At 29.1% G+C, this 22,344-nt stretch overlaps 1 protein-coding gene across 1 annotated transcript; it reads left to right on the plus strand.

Annotated features, from left to right (window-relative positions):
• The first annotated feature begins 13,099 nt into the window (after nucleotides 1-13,099).
• LOC124931505 (factor of DNA methylation 1-like) lies at nucleotides 13,100-16,438 on the plus strand. Its single transcript, XM_047471985.1, has 7 exons — nucleotides 13,100-13,257; nucleotides 13,452-13,703; nucleotides 13,965-14,146; nucleotides 14,380-14,472; nucleotides 14,566-14,862; nucleotides 15,701-15,916; nucleotides 16,005-16,438. The coding sequence occupies exons 2-7, from the start codon at nucleotides 13,550-13,552 to the stop codon at nucleotides 16,236-16,238; spliced, it is 1,176 nt and encodes a 391-aa protein (XP_047327941.1). The 5' UTR covers nucleotides 13,100-13,257; nucleotides 13,452-13,549; the 3' UTR covers nucleotides 16,239-16,438.
• The last annotated feature ends 5,906 nt before the right edge of the window (nucleotides 16,439-22,344 follow it).

Consider the following 22,344-nt stretch of genomic DNA (forward strand, 5'->3'; position numbering starts at 1 on the left):
TAGAAACTGATTCTTTAATGTGCACATAAATTCCAAATGATATCTATACAAGCATCACAATACAAACTCCCACTAAAACTGTATATCATCTAAATATACAATATCCATACGAACAATATGTTCATGAAAGACCTCGGATAGCAAATATTTAGAGAACTGATCTGTAATTTTAGAGTTTGTCCAAATATGCTCATTAGATAAGTAACATTCTGAATTCTTTATTTTCCAAATAGTTCGACTCAGTCGAACTCATATTACTCTTAAAGTAAAAGAACTGCAAATTATTGTCACGTAATATCTTTAGTGGTCTTTCTATATCATTCATAATTTGCAACCCCGTGACAAAACTTTGCAGTCAGATTCTTTAATTGGATGCCACAAAACACCTAATAAATTCTGCCATCATGTCGAAATAATTCCAGTGTCTGCTTAACACTCTTACAAGAATTAATTCTTTAAACTAACAATTAAACTAAAAGTATGTGGCACGAATTTCCGACTGTTTTGGTATCCAACAAAATTCGAATCAAAATACCAAATGATCTATATCCTATTCGATTTCACTATATGAGTATGTAATGTTTTGTTCTTAAAATATCACATTAGTTGTTTGGTTGCTTTCTTAATGATCCAAACCAGGATCCTTCAAGTATTTGTCCAACATCATTAATGTACTTAATTTCTTGATTCATATAATCTAGAACATACATTAGACTCCTGTTTAAGGAGTATTATGTATATATTTATTTTCAAGGCTAATCTTGAAATACTTATGAGACTAAATTTGTCTCTAGATCTTTCAAAATATTCAATAATTAACATCTAGAAATTATTTAGTCTAGTTTATTTTCTTTAGACCTATAAGGTCTGACCTTAACTGGACAACCCCCAAAGAATTCTCTAGTTGTTTTAGTTAAATCTTTATTCCATATATAAGTTGTAATTCTTAAGTCTTCCTTCCAAATGAATCAATTACATGAAGATATTCCATAAATGTTTGTTTCCAAATAAAGAGTATCTAAAGTGGGTCTTTATTTCTTAATCTTTAATATGAATTGCCAATGTCCACACCGATGTTTCTTTCACCATCAATTGACTTTTGACAACTAACTCAACCGTACATCAACACATTTACTTTATATAGTAATAATGAAGTTTACCATCAAATGTGTATGAGTACTAAAGTTAAATTACTCTTAGAACAAACAAAAAAATAAATTATAATATGTATTCTTTTATGCACCACTTTCTTTAGTAAATTTCTTTTACGTGCAACATCTGCAATTCTTACAACTTCATTTCTTTATTATCTTTTAAGTTATTTGCTAAGTGAACATTATTTATGTTATTTTTGTTTCAATCTTTTATTTTCTTACACACAATATGATGTGAGTTCATATAGAGACGGTAGTTCACATCAATTAACTTAAGTGTGAATAAGAAAATCCAAATTAGATGCATGAGAATACATTAGTGTAACTCTAACCTTTAATGCATTTAATTTTGAAACAAAATAAAACATATGGTGTATTTTTTTTTTATGAAATCTTTATTCTAATAATAACCTTAGCAATTTTAACCCTTTTAGATATAATTCTTAAAAGTACAATAAATTCTAAATATGTCTTAAAAATTATATCATATAAAATGAACTTAAGATGTTGACAAGAAAATAATCCGTATAAGCAGAAGTGTTAACTTGATTAGATAACAAAACAAATGAACAATCATACTCACAAATTTTAATAATCACATAAATTCAAAATAATGGTACGTCTCATCATAAGATACCAAACGCAACATTAATATTTAGTCTTTGGACATTAAATATTAACTTGCAAACGGTACTCTTTTGTAGTAATCAAATATTAACAATAAGTACTGTCAAAAAATTGGTTATCTTTGGATATTCCAATTATTCACATGGCCCACCGAATAATTGTTACATATTTATTACCACATGTGCATAATGTTATTCTGACCAATTATTTATCTTCCTTTGGGCCGATTAAATAACCGCGTGAAATACATACACACTACCTTCTTAATTTATAAAACATATTAACCTTCACAAGAGAGCCTACTTTGGTAGGATGTTGCTTCAATTAATTGATTTAATAAATTAATAACTTATATACATACTTTAAGTGTGTAACTCGACCAATTATTAAACTTCCTTTTGTCCGATTAATAATCGCATAGTTACAAATACAATCGTCTTAATCTTATAAAACAAATATGTTCTATAAATTAATAATTTGTACATTATTTAAATTTGCAATCCGACCAATTATTAACCTTCCTTTGGGCCGATTACAACCGCATAATTACAAATTTAAGTGGGCCTAAAATTGTACCAAATTTTGAATGTGTTATTAATACCGAAAATCCGAATGTTGTTTTATGTATCAAAATTGCATAAATTCTATATGTGTTACATAAAACAAATAATTGTGATTTTACTAATCACTCAATTATTTCTTAATATCAATCAACACAATATATACATAAAGACCAAAATATGTATATATATTTGAATATGTAATATAACATGATTGATTATTCACCCAAATATAATAATAATAATAAATAATTAAATAATCAATTACACAAATTATCTAAATTCTAAATAGGTTAATTGATTTCCTTAATTCTTGATAAATAACTTATTGATATTTATTTATTCTTTAATTGTAAATTATTATTATTAATAAAATAATAATCTCTTTATTCTTGTCTTTTCTATATTTATATAAATGGACTTTTTCTTAATTTCTGAATATATTCCATATATTAATTAAGTCATAAATTAAATGGATGATACATCCGTTTTTATATTAATTCATTAAATATATTACAAACTTATTGTAATCAATATTTATAAAATATTATAAACATGATAATTATTTTTCTTTACTTAATTCTCAAATCATAACTATATCAGAGATATATATTAAAGTTTTAAAATTCTAGAATTCCATAATATATTTTACTTTATTCTTAATTGTATATAAATGTATTAATACATTAACAATTATTTCAGAAATAAATATTTCTTCAATCTTTAACTAATTAAAATAATATTATCATTATTTTAATTCCTTAAATTAATTATAATAAGTATAATAATTAATTATTATTCTAAAACTTAATTCCTTAATTCTTTACATAATTATATAATTAGAATAATAATAAATTATTATTCTAAAATTCAAAATTCCTTCTTAATTAATAGGTTAAGATTCTTTTATAATTATTATTAAATTCATACACAATTCTGTATATATATCAAATATAACCAAAATATATATAATATATTAATTAATATCTTCTTAATTATCTAATCATATCTCACTTTCTTAAAGTTTCTATACCTTTAATCTTTAATGTTATCCTTAATTTCTTTTATAACATATACATTAATTATTATAAATAATTAATAATTAATTAAGTTATAAAAAAAAACTTAATTAGAATTTGAAGAGTTCTTTATTCCATAATTCCTCAATATATATAATTACATTCCTTAATTAATAATAATAATAATAATTAATTATTATTCTTAAAACATTAAATTCCTTAATTAATTCCTCAATATATATAACTAATTCCTTAATTAATAATATTAATAATTAATTATTATTCTTAAAATATTAAATTCCTTAATTAATTCTTTAATTATTAATTTGACAAATTCTTTAAAAAAAATTAGCATAATTATATAATTAATTAATTCCTTAATTAATAATAATTAATCATAATTAATTATTATTCTAAAATCTGAATTCTTTAATTAATTATAATTACTAAATTCCATATATGTATATATTATATATAATATATATTTCTTTAATTAATTATTTAAATAATAATTAATATAATTAATTCTATAATTAATAACAAATATATAACTTCAAATAAATATATATAATAGAAATAATTTCTCCTTAATTATCTCATTTTTTATTTTATATATATTATTTATAATTATTCTATACTAATCTTATTGCGACCTTACTAATATCATCAAACCCTTTATAAATTCAATGATTAGTTCTAATCGAAATAGATGAAGAACATAAATATGTTTTAAAATTCTTATAAACCTAAATTTCAATAGATAGAAATAGAGATGGCTCTGATACCACTTGTTAGATTCTTTAATCTAAATCTTTAATCCTTAAGTCTATAATCTATATACTCTATGTCGATAAATTGAGATAAACTGTAATTGCGGAAACATACTTGGATCTTGAATGAAGAACGGTTCATTAAGTCGTTCTTCGTGATCTTCTCTAGTTCATTAAGTCGTTCTTCGTGATCTTCTCTAGATCTTGGATCTTCTTGTTCTGAATCTGGACCTGGATCGGAATGTCTGATGTGGGTGGGGTTTAAGTCTTCCAACCCTTTATCGATAGCCTTCTTGAGTGTTCTTGAAAGATGAACGAGTGTTCTTGAGAGATGAACAAAACCTTATTGTTCAATGAGAGAAACAAATCGGTAGGCTATCTATATGGATTGGGGACCTAGCCCTAATATACCCATTTATTATTCGGCCCATCAACGAAATAATAAATGGTATTTCTGCTTCTACACAAATATGTCCCCATATTTATTATAGATGTCTAAATAAGCCCATAACTCTTATACTTTAATAGATCACTTTAATTGGGCTTTAATCTTTATTATGATAACAACTAATATACAATTATTAAATAATATATGTACCTAAATATTGGAAATAATTCCAACAAATTGAAGATCTTAAAGGAAAAGTACAGGGGATTAATAATCTTGAAGATGAAAAAAATGAGGCTTTAAAAAACAAGATCAAAGAGTTGAACGAGGAACTTCAACAGAAGCAAAATAGGATTACTTATCTAAAGGAACAAAATCAAACTCTATTGATCAAAGAAAGAATGAACATGGAGGAATTGCAGAAAGTTCGTGAAGAGTTGATTAAGGTAAATTCTTCTAATTGACTCATGAGACCATTAGGATACTTATTAGAATGTTACATGAAGATTGTTTGTGGAATGGTTTTTCCCAAAACTGTTTTTTTTTTGGTTTGTTTCTGAGAATTCCGTTTGAATAAGAATGAAAAGATAATGATTTTTTTTGTTTTTTGTGTTGTCCAAATATGGCCAAAGAATTGTAGTTGAAAAGACAGTACTTTCCTTGAATAATTGGATTTTATGTAGTTTTTTATTTGATAAAAAATAAACTAATAATTTTTTTTGGGAAGGTTTATTTATATGATTTTTTAACAAATTTAAACTATATCCTAAAAATATTTACCACTATAACTTACATTTATCTCGAATCTGGTAAAAGATATGACAGAGATTGGACACTCCTTAGAGGCCGTCTTTTTGAATTAAATGAGAAACCAAAAATAGGACTTGTCTTAGACATCTTGGATTTTATAAGAGTCGTCATTGACTTCACAAAAAACTAAGAAAGAAAAATAATTGTGCTAAAATGCATGACGTATGAGATTCTAATTTAGGTTAGGTGTTCTCGTACATTCAAGAAAGGGCTTCAAGAGATTTTCTCTCGTGTCGTTGAAAGATGGTCTATAATTTAAGTTCTTGATCATTTGATAATATTTAACATTCAACATCGATTTTAATAGTCCGGCATCGACTTTAACCGTTGGCATCAACGTGTACAGTCAGTACTTATTTTCTCAATTTTTACACACGATAATGATTTTATAAACTTTTAGTCGACATCGACTTTTAAAGTTAGTAATGATTTTATCAATTTTTATACTCGGTAATGATTTTCTCCACTTTTATAGTTGGTAATTATTTTCTCGACTTTATAATCGGTATCTACTTTAACCATCGACATCGACTTTAACAATCGGTAATAAAAATGATTACATTGAAGCTGTGATTAACTTTAATAGTCAGACAAATTTTGTAAATGTGAGATGAAGAGAGATGATGAAGTTTTAAAGTTTGATGGTAGTGAAGGTTAAGATATAGAGATTGATGAGATTTCAAAAATGAGTGGTGATAAATATGAAAATATTGAGAAAATGACGGTGGATGAGAAGAAATATAAGTGTAAAAATGATTGGTAGAGGGGATTTATACAATTTTAAAGGGAACAAGGGTTCAATAAAAGTAACATGACGAGAGATATAAAATTGACCAGTAAAAATGTTTAAGAAACGCTAACCTTTGGGTTGAGACATTTGGAGAAATGTGTTCATGAGATATGAATTTGTAGAAAGACATCATCTCAGTAAGATAAAGGGATGGAGACATGAAAAAGAAGAGTGAGACTTATTTATTTTAGACTGTGAGTCATACATTCAAAGACACAATTTTCTTCACTTGTATGTGAACACGATTCATTATATGATAAAAAATCATATATTCTTTTACTCAACCCGATTGAAATACTTTGAAAGAATATGAGTGTTAATTGTCATGAATGCTCTGATACCAAGTTAAATTAAATAGAATAGAGAATGTAGATAATATGATAATAAAAGAGAGTTACAACACGTAAGAGTTACATTCATATTGATTCATGATTAATATTTACATTTATTAGAATTTATAGTAAAGAAACTAGTAAACGGAATGTTACGAGTAATAATATTAAATGTGTTATAATATAAAATTATATATATAAGAATATCATTATATTAATTTCCTTATAAATTTAATGTAATGTCTATATAATAGGTATAACCCGTGTAACTTTTTTTTTTGGAAAAAAGGACTTAGCGTCATTTTCATTAAAAAAAAATCCAAAAAACGGGAAAAAACACACGAGTTTAAGAGATCATTCTAGATAGGCCTAGAATGATTTTGAAGTCGTAATATTTTGAATAAAAGCTAAAAAGCTAAAAACGTAAATGAATTATTTGATTATAATGCTTTCAATTCTAGTGACTTCAAAAAACGGTAAAGTCTAGTTCCTACAGATATTCCAGTTTTGCTCCGTGCTTAGAATTCTTCTCCACATTCCCGCGAGGGCGTTGCAATCCGATACAATAACTTTTCATAACTCTTCAACGCTCCTGTGGGTTCTGCCATATACCATTGCATTCCGTTTTTGCCAAATGTTATACACCACTACTCCAAAGCCGCACTTGAACACGCTTGTTGTAAATCTATTTCCTTTGGCTTTGAGTAGTGCCACTTCTTTGATTTCATTCCATTCGCTCGGGAAACTGATCAGCTCCAGACTTTTATAGAATTTATCCCAAAGCTCCGAAGCAATACAGCAGCTCCTGATTAGGTGATCTATAATTTCTTCATTTCCTCTGCATAGAAGACAACTCGCGTCCAGGATGCTCATATACTTGCTGATACGATCACGAGTGTTGAGTCTTTCCCAGAAGGCAAGCCATAGGATGAACTGGTGTCGAGGGATAATCTTCGTTGACCATACAAGAGGAGCCCATTCTACTTTCTACATTTTTCTCAGGTTATCTCCCATATTTTCTTCGATACCAGCTTCCCATTGTCCTCAACTTTCTATTCATGAATATCCGGTCTGTCGTGTAGTTGTATGTTACTTATATGATCAAGTATCCTATGTCTTTCTGGATTTCTTCTAAGGAGTGAGTCCCAATTCCCGTCTTTAATGTTCTTGCTTTTCGCTTCTACGTAGTCCCTTCTGATACAGGTATTTTGAAACTCCTACTTGTGGATGATAGGCTGGTTTTCGAACCAGGGGTCGTGCCAGAATAGAGTGTCTTTCCCGTCCCCTATCCGGATGTCATAAAGATCTACAATATCGCTTCTTAGTTTAAGAATCTTTTTTAGAGACCAGCTCATACCTTCATGAATTTTGCAGGTCTAGATGTTGGTTTCGTATTTCATAAACCTCGTATGCACCTATTTGATCCATACTGACTCCTGATTGCGCTCCAAAGCCCACAGATATTTGAAGGTGGGAGCTTTGTTCCACTCGATAAAATTCTTCAAACCGATGCCTCCATCGTCCTTCGGTTTGCAGAGAGCGGTCCAATTGACTTTCTTTCCTCCTCTTCCGCTACTGCCCCAGATAAAGTTCCTCATCAGCGTGTCGAGCTCCTTCATTACCTTCTTCGGAATGACCATCTGTTGCGCCTAGTAGCCAACTATGCCCATGACCATGGTTTTGATAAGTTCAATCCTCCCTGCATAAGAAAGTTTTTTTGCTTCCCAGCCAGATATCATGTTTTTTACCTTTTCAATCAGCGGTTTGCAGTGTGAGATCTCGATCTGCTTCGCGGTTAATGGAATTCCTAAGTACCTTACGGGAAAGTTGACTTCCTTGATGTCCATGATGTTGAAGATGTCCTACTTTGTTTCGTCCTTCATGCCTCCATAAAATGGCACACTTTTACTTTCATTAATAGTTAAACTTGTAACCTCAGAAAAGAACGTTAGTGCAACCCTAATAGTTTTAATGTAATCAATGTCTGCGTGCGGTAGAATGAACAAATCGTCAGTAAAGCATAAATGAGTTACCTCCTCTACCTCACAAAATGGGTGAAAGATGTATGGACGATTCTTTCGGAACATTGCAAAGATGCTCTCAAAGATCGCTATGATAGCTACGAAAAGGTAAGAAGAGAGGGGGTCCCCTTGCCTTACCCCGTTTCCCCCCTTGAAATAGTCTCCGTGGACTCCATTGATGCTAACAACAAAGCAGGATGATGAAACGCACTACATAATTCAATCAATAAAAGTCATAGGAAAAGTAGAAACAACTAGAAAATCCCGAATGACTTCCCATCTAACAGAGTCGAAAGTTTTCTTGATATCTATTTTGAAAGCCAACTCGTGTAACTTATTAATATATCATTTAATACAACTTTTATCTATATATTTTAATATGGTATTAGAGCTTTATTTTCATTCTTGAGCACATCAATTCATAGTCTTCCGTTGCATGCGTCAATTGTTACTCTAGACAATGATGATGGGTCCTCATAAATTTATTCTTATAATTTTTTAATAATTTTTATCTTTTAAATGTTTTGTATTGATGTTCTTATTTTTCTTCGGCTATCATATCCTCTATGTTTTTTTTCGATTGGTATTTTATCCAAACAGTAAATGCCTAAATTTTTGTTGATTTTATTCACATTATATGGGATTTTTGGTTAGTTATTTAGTCAACACACTGACATCCCGTCGTTGGATGTATTTTAACACCCATTAGTAATATTAGAGCTTTTTTTGTTGTTTCACCCCAACATTCAACGTCCATAAGATTCTGCCTTTTTCGTTGGTTTATCAATCAACACATTGTAACTATGTAATTGGATTGATTTTAATACTCATGAGTAATCTTGGAGTTCTTCCGCTATTTTTTCACCCCGAGAATTCAATGCCCAAGTGATTCTACATCTTCAATGGTTTAACAGTCAACACATTGTCATTATATAATTAAATGGATTTCAACACTCATGAGTTTATCAAACTTGAAGAACATAACATCAATATTTCACAATCTCGTCTTCAACTCAAGTTGTCCAAATTTTTCCATCTTGAGTTTGAAGAGGAATGTTATAATATAAAATAATATGTATGTAAGATAGTATCACAATATTATAATATTGTGATAATATTTATATTAGTTCTTTATAAGTTTAATGTAATGTCTTCATAATACACCTAATATATGTAACTCAATATATTATTCAATAAACCTTTTTCTATATAATAAGAGTTGACTTTTTAGTTTACGGGTAGATGAAACCAAAAGTCTCTTAAGAAAAAAATAAGAATTTTTATAGAGAAATTCAAGAGTCATTTCAGAAATGAGTGATTGGTCTTGAATTTCAAGCCTTTAACATTGATGATATTGTAGTATTTAAAATAATAATTGAAATATATAAATAAAACTTGTACACTCAAGTCGAAAATTACAAAATAAGAAATGATTACATTTGAATGACAAGCACAAACCGATTATATAATCTTCCTAGATCTCCTAGTACATTAGGATCAACCAACCCAACTCAATTAACCTTAGCAAGAAAAAAAAAACCGAGCTTAAGTACAAAAATGGTAAAATCGTTCCCACTTGTTTTCGTTGGAATTTTAAATTAATTCCATTAATTAAATGGAAACTAGAATATAGGTAAATAAATAAAATAAAGTTTAATTTAAATGAATATAAATTCACACCAAATTGAAATATAAATTTTGAGTGCTAATGGATAAGATTACTAACTGTTGGATTGATAATTGAATTTATTGACATGGTTTATTTTCCAACTATATATATTTATTTCTTCATGTTGGAACTTTTCAAAATATTTCATATTGCTTCTTCATTCATCTCATCATCTCTCTAAAATTTGAAATATCTTTTCTTTGTTTTTTTGAGTGTTCTTAAAGTTTTTCACTTCACTAAGTGCTCTTTGAGTTCTTGACTTGATGTATTTTCGTTGAAACTCGGTGATCGATTTATGTACTTTGTCAAGTTCGATGCGTAGTGATTCTAGTGTTGAATCACTATTAGATTCGTTGTACTCTGGGAGACAGACATCTGCGATAAACTATATCACAAGAGGAGATAGTGAAATTCTTTTAAGGGAAATATGTTAAGCACATACCTCGAATCAACCTCTAAAATCGGTGATGTTGTTCCTCTTACATTTTACTTTATTTTATTTATTTGTAACATTATAATCTCTTACCTATTTTCTTTAATTAAAGAAAAAATTCTTAACAATCTTAAAATAGTTTTAATGTACTAAGCTATATAGTACCTTACAAGCTATATAGTAGCTTGCACCACTGAAAACTTTTTTTTATATATTTTAGAAATATGAGTTATGATGATAGAAAAATAGATGATTTTTTTTTTTCTCAAGGATAAGGTTGATCTAGAATTTCAAAATAAGTGGTTAATTGATCATTAGTTAACACTACTAATAAAAAAGAAGGGGCAATATCATTAATATCTCTTCATTTTTATATATATAAGGCTAAAATAATATATGTAATTTTATTGAAATATATAATAGACTAAAAATATTTAAAAAATCAGTTTTGATTTGAAGAAAATTTATGGTGTTATCTTAAATTAATTATAATTGAAACATATGATTTCAATTTTAAAATAATTAATTAAAATTATATATATATATATATATATATATATATATTTAGTATTATATATTTACTTATCATTTTTTAAATGTTTATATTCATTTGTTGATAGAACTAAGTCACAATATAATAATAAGTTATTCTAAAAAACAAAAGGTCGTAACGGTAGTATAAATACTAAAGTTGGAAGTTGAAGGGTTGTGTAGCTTGGATTTGAAAAGACAAAAATAAGACTCCTAATTATGCGGTATTAGTATAGTAGGTCTCTGATTTTGTTTTCAGTTGTTGCTTTATCCCAATAGTTAATGCCATATTTTTTTGGTGTTAATCTAATCATATGTGCTTTTTTATTGGTTATTTAGTCAATACACTACCATTCTCTCATTAAAATGAGTTTTACAGGTGTTGTTTCACCCCAACATTCTATTCCCATGGGATTCTATATACCTTCTTCGCTGCTTTCTTTAATGCAACACACTGCCATCCCGTTGTTGGATGGATTTCGAGACTCGCGAATAACTTCGGAGTTCACTTGGTTGTTGTTTCACCCCAACATTCTATTCCCATGGGATTCTACCTCTTCGTTGGTTTATCCGTCAACATACTGTCATCCTTTAACTGGATGGAGCTCACGAGTTTTTGAAGTTTGAAGATTACAACATTAACATTTCATCATCTCGTCTTCAACCTCAAGCTATTTAAGCGTTTTCATCTTGAGTTTAAGAAGGGATATTAGAATATAAGATAAAATATATGTAAGATATTATCACAATGCTATATAAATTGTGATAATATCATTAGTATATTATATTATATCATTATTATATTATATTAGTTTCCTTATAAACTTATTGTAATGTCTATATAATAGACATAACTTATGTAATTCAATACCATCTTTCTTTATTTATTTTAACAAACAAGATAATGATCTAAATCGGTTTTGGTCTTCAACCAAATGTTATCATTTAGAACACGAAGTTTCAAACCAAAACCGGTCATTTATCGAATTGATCCCACTAGTTTTGAAAAATCTTATTCTTGTCATTTTTTCTTAAGATTTAGAACACTACCTTAATACGATTTCAGTGTGATGAAACTACTTCTATCTTGTTCGGATCATCACCCTCAAGCAAGAGCTCGAGAGGGATGATTCAATATTTTTGGATTTAAATTCAAATTTAGGCAAAATCAATACAAGATGAATTGGTCAATTCTAATTCACTAGTAAGTTTTGAAAGCACATTTAGAATTATACAAAAAGTAAAACGAAGTTAGAAATCTTATTCAAACTTTTAATAGACTTATAGATGATAAAAATAAGTTCTTATGCCCCTATAGTATCTTTTTTATAGATTAAAATTTTCCTTAGACTCTTTCTTCGGAAATTCAAGAAAAACATGAACTTAAAGCTTCGTCTCTAATGGCGGAATTTAGTTAGGATGGTTTCACTCTTCAATTTCTAGTCTAAAGTTCTCTAGTACTTAGGTTGTCAACCTTCTATACAATGGCTCTAGACTTCTATTTATATCTTGGACCTCTAATTATCAAATTTCAAAAGATTATGCATGTTTTTCCTTTTTTGATTGCATGTTCTCCTAATGGTTGCCTAAATAGAAAATTGGAATATATATACTTATCATATTATTTTAAACTACATTGAACGTCCACAAGTCATTTAAAAAAATCTCATTATACATTCTCAATTTCATCCCATCATTTAAATTATCAATTAATCATGCTTCTAAATTTTTCATAAAATAATTCAAGATCAAACCATTTAATTTGTCTATATTGTTTTTAATGTATAGTTTCAATTCTCACAAAGATTATTCTAAATTGAAATAAAGGTTCTTACAAAAATTGCTAAAAATTGTGTACTTTCTAAATTAAGGAATTACAACAAAAATTACTAAGTGGTCAATCTGCTAATCAGCTAAAGTTTAGAGTCTTTTAGGATAAATTAAGTTAATTGAAGGATAAAAACAATGTTGTACGATGAACCAAAAAAAAGTTTGTAATTTCAATCTAGGGTTTTATTATTCCACAAGGAACAGAGCCATTTCTGGGGTGACGGAAACCTGCATGGAAATCTCGTAGAATTTGTAATATACTGTTGTTTCCTAAATCGAGAAGAAACTTGAAAGGGTTAAGATTCCGGCATGAGTCACCGACGGTAAGGGCTATTTCCGATTTGCGTGTATTTGCTTAAATGATTGTTGGGATGATTTATCTTTTTCAATTTACTTCAGTTCTTTCTTAAGTTGATTTGTCCATGTAAAGAGAAACAAAGAAATTTAGGTATCTCTTGTGAATGAGTACTGAATTTTGCCATTTTATTGTATTTATGTTCTGGGTGCTTCAAAGAAGAGAATGAACAGTAGTGTAAAGGAATAGCCCGAGATTACGATGTCCCATGTCAGATAAAAGGCTATCTTTGTAGAAAGAGGGAGTTGGACACTGTATCGATGGCTGATCAGGATGAATTTCACGCCAAACAGAAGATGAAGGGCATTGAAAAAGAATGTCTTGATCAATTGCAGATGGATAAGAATCTTACTACACTGTGTGTGAGTAGGATGATCGAGAAAAACAAGAAATTTTTCCTTGAATTCAAAGAAGGTTCTTCCCCTCCACTTGTTAATGTCCTTTTTTTTCAGAATTGCATTCTTATTCTTATAGCACATTTCATGTTTCAATTGCTGTAGTGATTGACATTTCAATTGTTTCATTTTTCAGAATGATCCAAGCCAGACATATAAACAATAGTTGTACATTCTTATTGAACATTTGACTTACCTTGTTTAGATAATAGAATGTATGAAAAATAGTCTTTTGTGCATCTGATGATCATTGATGACATGAAAATTCATCGTCTTGTAGAAGAAAAGAAAGCGAAGCAGCTTGCACAAGAGCAAACACAAATGTTTATAGAATTCCAGGAGAAGATGAAAAATGAATCTGAGATTAACAGAAAGAGATTTGATTCCTGGAGCAGCGACCCAATCGATCATGAAGCTTTTCATGAACACATGAAAAAGAAATTTCATGATGAGATGCAAAAGGTTCTCTTATGTTGGCATGAACATTTACTTAATTTATATTCCTTCCTCATCTTCACTGTTCTTTTGAATATCGGTTGCGCCTTAACTGAAAACTATAGTAATTGCTCATAATTTTCAATGATCGTCACTTTAATAATAATCTTCAAAACCATTGACAAATAAGGAAGATGTTTGAAAAATTATAGTGCTTCTTGTTTGGCGTTTTCTTATTTTCATGTCATGTTTTTTTACAGATGGACACACTATCCAGGAAGTTACATGAAATGAAACCCTTGGGACAGAAGAAGTCTGACGAGAATGCCTTGAGGCTTGTTGAAGATGATAAGGTTCATAATTTTTATCTGATGCTTCTGTTGACACATTTACCTTTTTTTTATTATATTTTGGTTTTACTATTCAGTTTGATCTCAAATATGTAGAAGAGACAAGAGGAATATGCTAAAAATCTTCTACTGGGAAGGGAGAATTCCAAACAGATGCTAAATATGGTAATTGAAGATCTTAGAGGAAAAGTGCAGGGGGTGAATAATCTTGGAAATGAAAACAAGAGTAAAGAATTGAATGAGGCTTTAAAAAACAAGATTATAGAGTTGAATGAGGAACTTCTACAGAAGCAAATTGAGATTACTGAAATAGAGGAACTAAATCAAACCCTTTTGATTAAAGATAGAATGAGCAATGACGAACTGCAGGAAACTCGTAAAGAGTTGATTAAGGTACTTCTTCTATTGGACTCATGAGACCATTATGCTACTTATTAGGATGTTACATGATGATTGTTTTTGGTAGGGTTTTTTTCCAAACTGTTATTTTTTTCTTGAGAAAACTCAGTTTGATTAAGGATATTGGGATAATGTTTTTTTATATAAATTGTCCTATATGCCCTTTGAATTGTATGTGAAAAAAGATTACTATCTTTTGAATAATGATATCAATATACCACACCTATTTCAATTCGTTTTATGGATGATGAGTTTCCCTGTATACAGAACCAATTCCAATATACGGTAGGCCCATTCCATTCCATTATACAAGTTCGGCTAGGGCCTGATATATTTGGGCCGAACTTGTATAATGAATCTATGAAGTTATTGAATATTTCTAATAAATCCAAAAATTTGAATCTACCTTGTTACCCAATGGTCCGCAATTGGAAATACTTAAAATTGTTTGTGTATCTTGATCCGAATCTAGACGAGAACTAACCCATATATTTATTAATGTGTCTCGTCTCTAACTAAGTTTAGTTTCCAAAAATAATCTTATCCATAAATGTATTTTGATCCAGCATTTTGTATTCAGTAGTTTCAAATGGGTCATTATATAAACCTAAAATCCTAATAAGTCTTTGGTTGTATGTTTGAGTTCATAATCTTTGTGTTTGCTAATAATGTGAAGTTTGAAGAAGGTTGTTAATTTATGGAGCAGGTGTGAACTCTTCATCTTGCTATTTTTTTCTTGTCTTTCTTCATTATGATAAAATAAATAGTTCTTCATAGTACCAAGGAACCCTTTTTTTCGGTGGTGTTAATTTTGTTTTTTTCTTATTTCCAGGGTCTTCAAGAGTCAAAGGATAATCACAATCAAATTGGAATTAAAAGAATGGGAGAGATTGATATGAAGCCCTTCCAAATTGCTTGCAAAAGAAAATTCTCATCTGAAGATGTAGAAATGAAAGTTGTAGAGCTATATTCCTTATGGCAAGAAAAGCTGACAAAACCCGGATGGCATCCATTTAAAGTCGTTATGAATGCAGATGGAGGACATCAGGTATGTAAGACTTTTTACACCTTCTCAAATTCAAACTTTAGAACCCTAGATAATTTTGTGTCAATTTTTCTTTCCTTTCAAAATTCAGCAAAATATTGATGAAGAGGATGAACAACTGAAAGGTTTAAAGGAAGAATATGGAATTGAGGTGTATGAAGCAGTTGTCGTGGCATTAAAAGAAACGAATGAATACAACCCTAGTGGCAGTTATGTAATTCCTGAACTTTGGAACTATGAGGAGAATAAAAAAGCTAAGTTGAAGGATGTTATTGCGCACAACAACAGGAGAATGAAAGAATTGAGGCGCAAGAAAAGGGCATGAAAAATGTTAATTTTCTGTTGTTATAACTGTAAGCAAACCTAGATTTTTAAAGGGGGCAGTTTTCTGTTGTTATAACTGTAAGCAAACCTAGTTTTTTTGAAGGGGGCAGAATTTCACATCATTTTGTTGGTCTTCTTAACATGGGAAATTCTTGATTGACATTGGATTGTTATATTTTGATATCTTCTTCTGAAACTGTATTACTGAATAGGCTTTATACTTGAAATTTAATCATTTTATTTTCTGGTATTTTTTATTATGATATAAATACTTTTGTTAAAATGATTTTTAGTACAGATAAATTCATTTATAATGTTGATATTATAAATGTGTTCTGTTGGGATTCCAAGAACCTGATAATTGTGTAAATAGTGTATAGAACAAAATATCTGAGGGCAACTGTTTAGAGGGATTGCAGAAGCTATTGACTTCATTTTGTATACAAAATTTTATATAGATTTGAATTTATGAAAGGTTTTTTTTTTACTTGGGTTTAATACCGGGTGACTAGCATGCCTTAGTCAAGAGCGTTTTTAGGAAGAATTAAATCTGAGACATTTGATTTATTAGATAAGACGGTTTACCTTGAAATTTATATAGTTTCTAGATCTCCTCAATACCACATTTTGAACTCTCTATGAGACATGGTGTACTAGGGTTTAGGGTTTTAGTTGAGTGTTGTTATGGTTGTATGATTGTTGTATTTATAAAAATATCAAATTGGACTGATCTACTTTATGCATTTGTTATTTGGACTTATTTTATTTTTGTAAGAGTATCATATAATCTTAATTTAAATAATAATTATGTATAATGTTTATAGGCTTTCTATGAATGGAAAGGCTATCTACTTGGCTCCTTCTGGATATTATATTTTGTATAAAATATCTCATAATATACTAACTTGTTTTATATAAAAAATTATACATTATATTTTGTTTGAAAAAACTACCTGTACACTAAATTATTTTATAAACCTTTTATACATTACTTTTTATTTTATTTGATAAACATTTAAAATTAAGTTAGAAAATTCAAGATTATAATAAAAACAAAATTAATGCTTGTAGTTTATAATTATAAAAAAAATTGTAATGACATCGTATGATGCATACAGTTTGTTTTCATAAATATATTAGGAGTTTTATCAAAAAAAAAAAAAAAAAGTTAATTTATTTAGAGGTATATCAAACAAAATATAATATACAAATCAAACAAATAAAAAGATATTTCAAAAACATATAAAATGTACAAGGTTTAAGGAGGAAAAATACCTATTAGCATGTTTATATAACCCACCAATTCCTGAATTGAGTTACCTAATAAATTAAAGATTTTAAACCTTTTAAATATGACAATAGAGTGGGTATGCAACCCGGATAATAAATTTGGGAATGGTACAAAATAAATTTGATCACCAGGTTAGAAAAACAGACATTCATTTTTATCTTCAATTTATATTTTAAATAAATAAATTAAACTATTATTTATATAATAAAATATTGCAAATAAAATTAATAATAATTTGATAAATAGGTTGAATATTAAATAATTTAATTTATTATTAAATATATTATTTTATTTGATAAGTGTTACTAAAATAAATATATATATATATATATATATATTTAAATATATATATATATATATATATATATTAATGTTAGTTTTATTTGTACAAATAAATATGGTAAATAAAATAAATAGATTTTAATATTAATTTTAATTTATTTGTAATTTTACCGCGATTAAGGAAAATAAAGAATGAGAAATTATTTGAAGACACAAAGGCCTAAATGGCCGGATAAAATAGTAGGTGATGGTTAAAATGATGAACTTTTAGCTTAGGTAAAAATTTAACCTTGATTAAGGTCAAATGTCAAAATCCAACATCGAAACTAAGAGAATTAAAAACAATCAAATGCTTTCACACGATTGATTACGATCACATTGAGACAAGTGTAGACATGTTGATCCCTCTAGCATATGATGGATAAAGAAGGAAAAACGAAAAATGAAACAAGGATTTAGAAAACAAGTAAGGATAAGGAAATGTCAACTGTTTCCTTGACTCTCTCAAAAGGAGACAAAGTAACTCTTGAAATTCGAATAGAGTACTATCTGATTTAACTCACTCGAAAGTCTTACGGAGCGCCCGAAACCTTGTTGGAAAAGCTAGTGGAAAAGTAAAATGCTCAAAATCGGAATTATTGTTGCCCACCGAGGCGTTTCATCTCTAATGAAGGTTATGTATGAGAACTCGAGACCTCTAAAAAGTAGGAAAATACAAGAACATGTATTGAACAATACTGTTTTGGTTGAGATATTGAAATTACCACTTATTATTCAACCTAGACTCTTGTCTGGATTCCTAAACGTAAGAACAAAAGTGTATCAATTCTATCAGATATACCCTGGTCACATAAAAAGAGATGGTGAAAAAAACACTCATAGTGGTTGAGATATTGAAATCACCACTTATTGTTCACTTAAACTTTTTTCATATTCGCTAAAGGCAAAAATAAGAGTGTATCGATTCTATTAGATATACCCCGAGTATTTCTAAAGAAAAATACTTTGAGGCCTAGAGTTTGAAGTACATAACTTCCAGAAGAGAAGCGAGATATAACCTCATGGTACGTGGTTGAAAGATTAAGTTTGATGTGAACTTAAAATATTGATGTTCAACATATAAGATCCTTCAAGAAAAATTGACGCTATCGTTCGTACTAGAGTTTGAATTTGTAATTGATAAACTCTGTGTCGAAGAAATGCACTTACGATTGGTCTCTTTCTGAATAGTCAAAGAGATAATCTACTGAACCGGTTCTTGAAGATGTTTTGATTCAACGTCACCAAAACGTGAGAACATAGAGGCACTCAAATACCTAGAAGGTTAATAATGTATACATTTCGTTTCTTAAATGTGGTTGACTAGTCATGTGATGAAAAAATAAGGAACCCTTTATACTAGGGACATTTTTATTAAAATAAAAATGAAAAAGTATTTAGTTATTTAGCTTAAGTGGATAAGCTAAGCCTTAGTTTAAGTGAACAAGCTATTTTGAATGATGAAGATTTTTGTTTCTTAACTTAAGTAGACAAGTTAATTTAAACGTATAAGATTTTAGCTTAAGTGGACAAGATAAACACAAAAGATACTTAGCTTAAGTGGACAAGCTAAGTCAAACACATTATACTTTGCTTAAGTGGACAAGATAAATAATTTAAAGTTTATTAGTTTAAGTGAACAAGTTAGATATAGAATAATTTAGTTTAAGTGGACAAGCTAAAAGACATTTCCTAATCTAAGTGGACAAACTAAGTAATAGTCGAGTCAAAAGTAGAAACACTTCAGGGTTCTTAGTTTAAGTGGATAAATTAAGTCAAGCACAAGAGTTTCGTTTCTTAGTTTAAGTAGACAAATTAAGTCATAGTCGGGTCAAAAGTAGAAACAGTTCAGGGTTTTTAGTTTAAGTGGACAAACTAAGTCAAGCACAAGAATTTTGTTTCTTATCTAAGTGGACAATCCAAATACTTTAATGTTTCTTAGCTTAAGTGGACAAGTTAAACATAGAATACACTAGTAAAAAATCGACCTTTACCGACGGTGTTTTACGAATGTTTTATAAAACTCTCCTAAATACTCTCGAGAAGAATAAATCTTTCGGTATTAAAAATAGATTCCGAGAGGGGTGTAAAACCTTCGGGTTTATTAATTATTACCGAAATTTCTTTGTAGAACTTTCGGTTTTTACCTTCACAAAAACCAAAAATAATTCTAAGTGTTGGACGTGGGTTAATTGCGAAGGTTTTTACAAAAACCTTTGGTTTTACAATCCCGGAGATTTTTAATTGCGAAGGTTATTCAAAGAACCTTCGGTTTTACCTTTTTTGAAATTCTCTTTTCCGAAGGTTTTCCAAAGAACCTTCGGTTTTGGCTCAATTAAAAATAATTCTAAGTTTGGTAATGGTTATTTCCGAAGGGTTTTTAATAAACTTTCGATTTTTACTAATATCAAAACCGAAAGTTATTTGAAAACCTTCGGCATCTACCTCTATAAATACAAACCCTAACCTTCTCTTTTTCATTCCACTCATCTCTCCTTTCTCTCTCTCCCGCGCCGCAGCCGCCTCCCCACGCCGCTTCTCTTCTTCTCTTCTCGCGTTCAGGTTTGTTTCATTTGTTTTTTATTTATTGTTTATTATTAGATTTAGATTTCTTATAATGTAGTTTATATATATTATTTAGATTTAGGTTAGTTTAAATTATTTGTTTGTTTCATTGATTTAGATTTGTCTATACGTTATTGTTTAGATTAGATTTAGGTTAGTTTGTTAAATATATATGATTTTGTTAGATTTTTTATTTTGTTTGATTGAAGTTATATTAGATTTAGGTTACGGTTATTTTGTTTGATTAATATATATATACATATATCTGAAATACATTTAGGATGGGTGATTCATGGAATAGTCTTCGGCGTACACTGGAGAAACTGTCTCCGTGTTACCAAAATTTGCTAGCACAAACAGAAATTGCGGCACGTGAGGAAGAGGTGAGACAGATGACACTGGAAATGGAGCAAATCCGATTGAGGGATGCGGAAAGAGGCCGATTGCTGAGTGAAATTAAAGCGGACAGGGCTGAAATGACCCAGAGATTAGAGAATCTCGAACAGGAACTTGTATTGTTGAGGAGTCGACTGAATCAACCACCCCCTCCTCCCCCCATCTAATAATTTCTAGATTATATTGTTTGATTAATTATGTTTTTTGTTTTCCGTACGAACGATGACATTTTTATGTGTTTTGTTTTAATAATTATGAATTTTTATTATTTTCTTTGATTTGGTTTTAATATGTTGTTCATGAATTATTTTATTTTTGTTTGCTTTTCACTTTATTTAAAAAAAACAGCATGGACAAAACCGAAGGTTTATTTGAAAACCTTCGGTTTTGACCCTCGGTTAAAAAAACCTGAAAATTTTCTAAGTATGTGGAAGGGTAAAAACCGAAGGTTTTCAAATAAACCTTCGGTTTTGACCCTTGTTTAAAAAAACCCAAAAATTTTCTAAGTATGGGGAAGGGTAAAAATCGAAGGTTTTCAAATAAACCTTCGGTTTTGACCCTCGGTTAAAAAAATCTGAAAATTTTCTAAGTATGGGGAAGGGTAAAAACCGAAGGTTTTCATATAAACCTTCGGTTTTGACCCTTCTTTAAAAAAATCCAAAAATTTTCTAAGTATGGGGAAGGGTAAAAACCGAAGGTTTATTTGAAAACCTTCGGTTTTGACCCTTGTTTAAAAAAATCCAAAAGTTTTCTAAGTATGGGGAAGGGTAAAAACCGAAGGTTTTCAAATAAACCTTCGGTTTTGACCCTCGGTTAAAAAAATCTGAAAATTTTCTAAGTATGGGGAAGGGTAAAAACCGAAGGTTTATTTGAAAACCTTCGGTTTTGACCCTTCCTAAAAACATTCTGTTTAAGGTCAGGACCGAGAGGTTTATTCAAAACCTTCGCAAATACCAATAAAAACCGAAAGTTATACTATTAACTTTCGGTTTTACCACTTCCTAATTTGTTAAATTATTTTGTTTTAAACCTACTAATCTAGACTCCTAACTAATATAATCAAGTGTGTGTTATATTTTAAAAATGAAGATTGTGTTTGATGTTAAAATCTTTATGATTGTGTTTGATTATATAAAAAAGTGTATATGTATGTTTGTGTTTGATGATCATATGAATGTGTACAAAATTTGATCATATGGATTGTGTAATGTTTTAAGGTTATCAAATGTGTTAAAATAATGCTGTTCAAAGTCATTAGAAGGTTAAAAACCAATTAATTTAACAATTTGTGAAATTGTAATTCCGAAAGTTAATTGTATAACTTTCGGAAATAACCATCAAAACCGAAAGTTATACAATTAACTTTCGTTTTTATCTAATTAAATTAAATTGTACATCTTTTGCCCGCAAGAGACGGGGGAAGAACAAGAATATTGCGCTGTCTAAGAGGGTAGCGGGGACAAGGATTCCTCTTACGTTTAGAGAGAAGGATGGGAGGCCAGGCGGTACAGACATGGGAAGAACACGGTGGTCT

This window comes from Impatiens glandulifera, chromosome 3 (genome assembly GCF_907164915.1).
Source record: "Impatiens glandulifera chromosome 3, dImpGla2.1, whole genome shotgun sequence".
In the NCBI taxonomy this organism is placed as follows: Eukaryota; Viridiplantae; Streptophyta; class Magnoliopsida; order Ericales; family Balsaminaceae; genus Impatiens; species Impatiens glandulifera.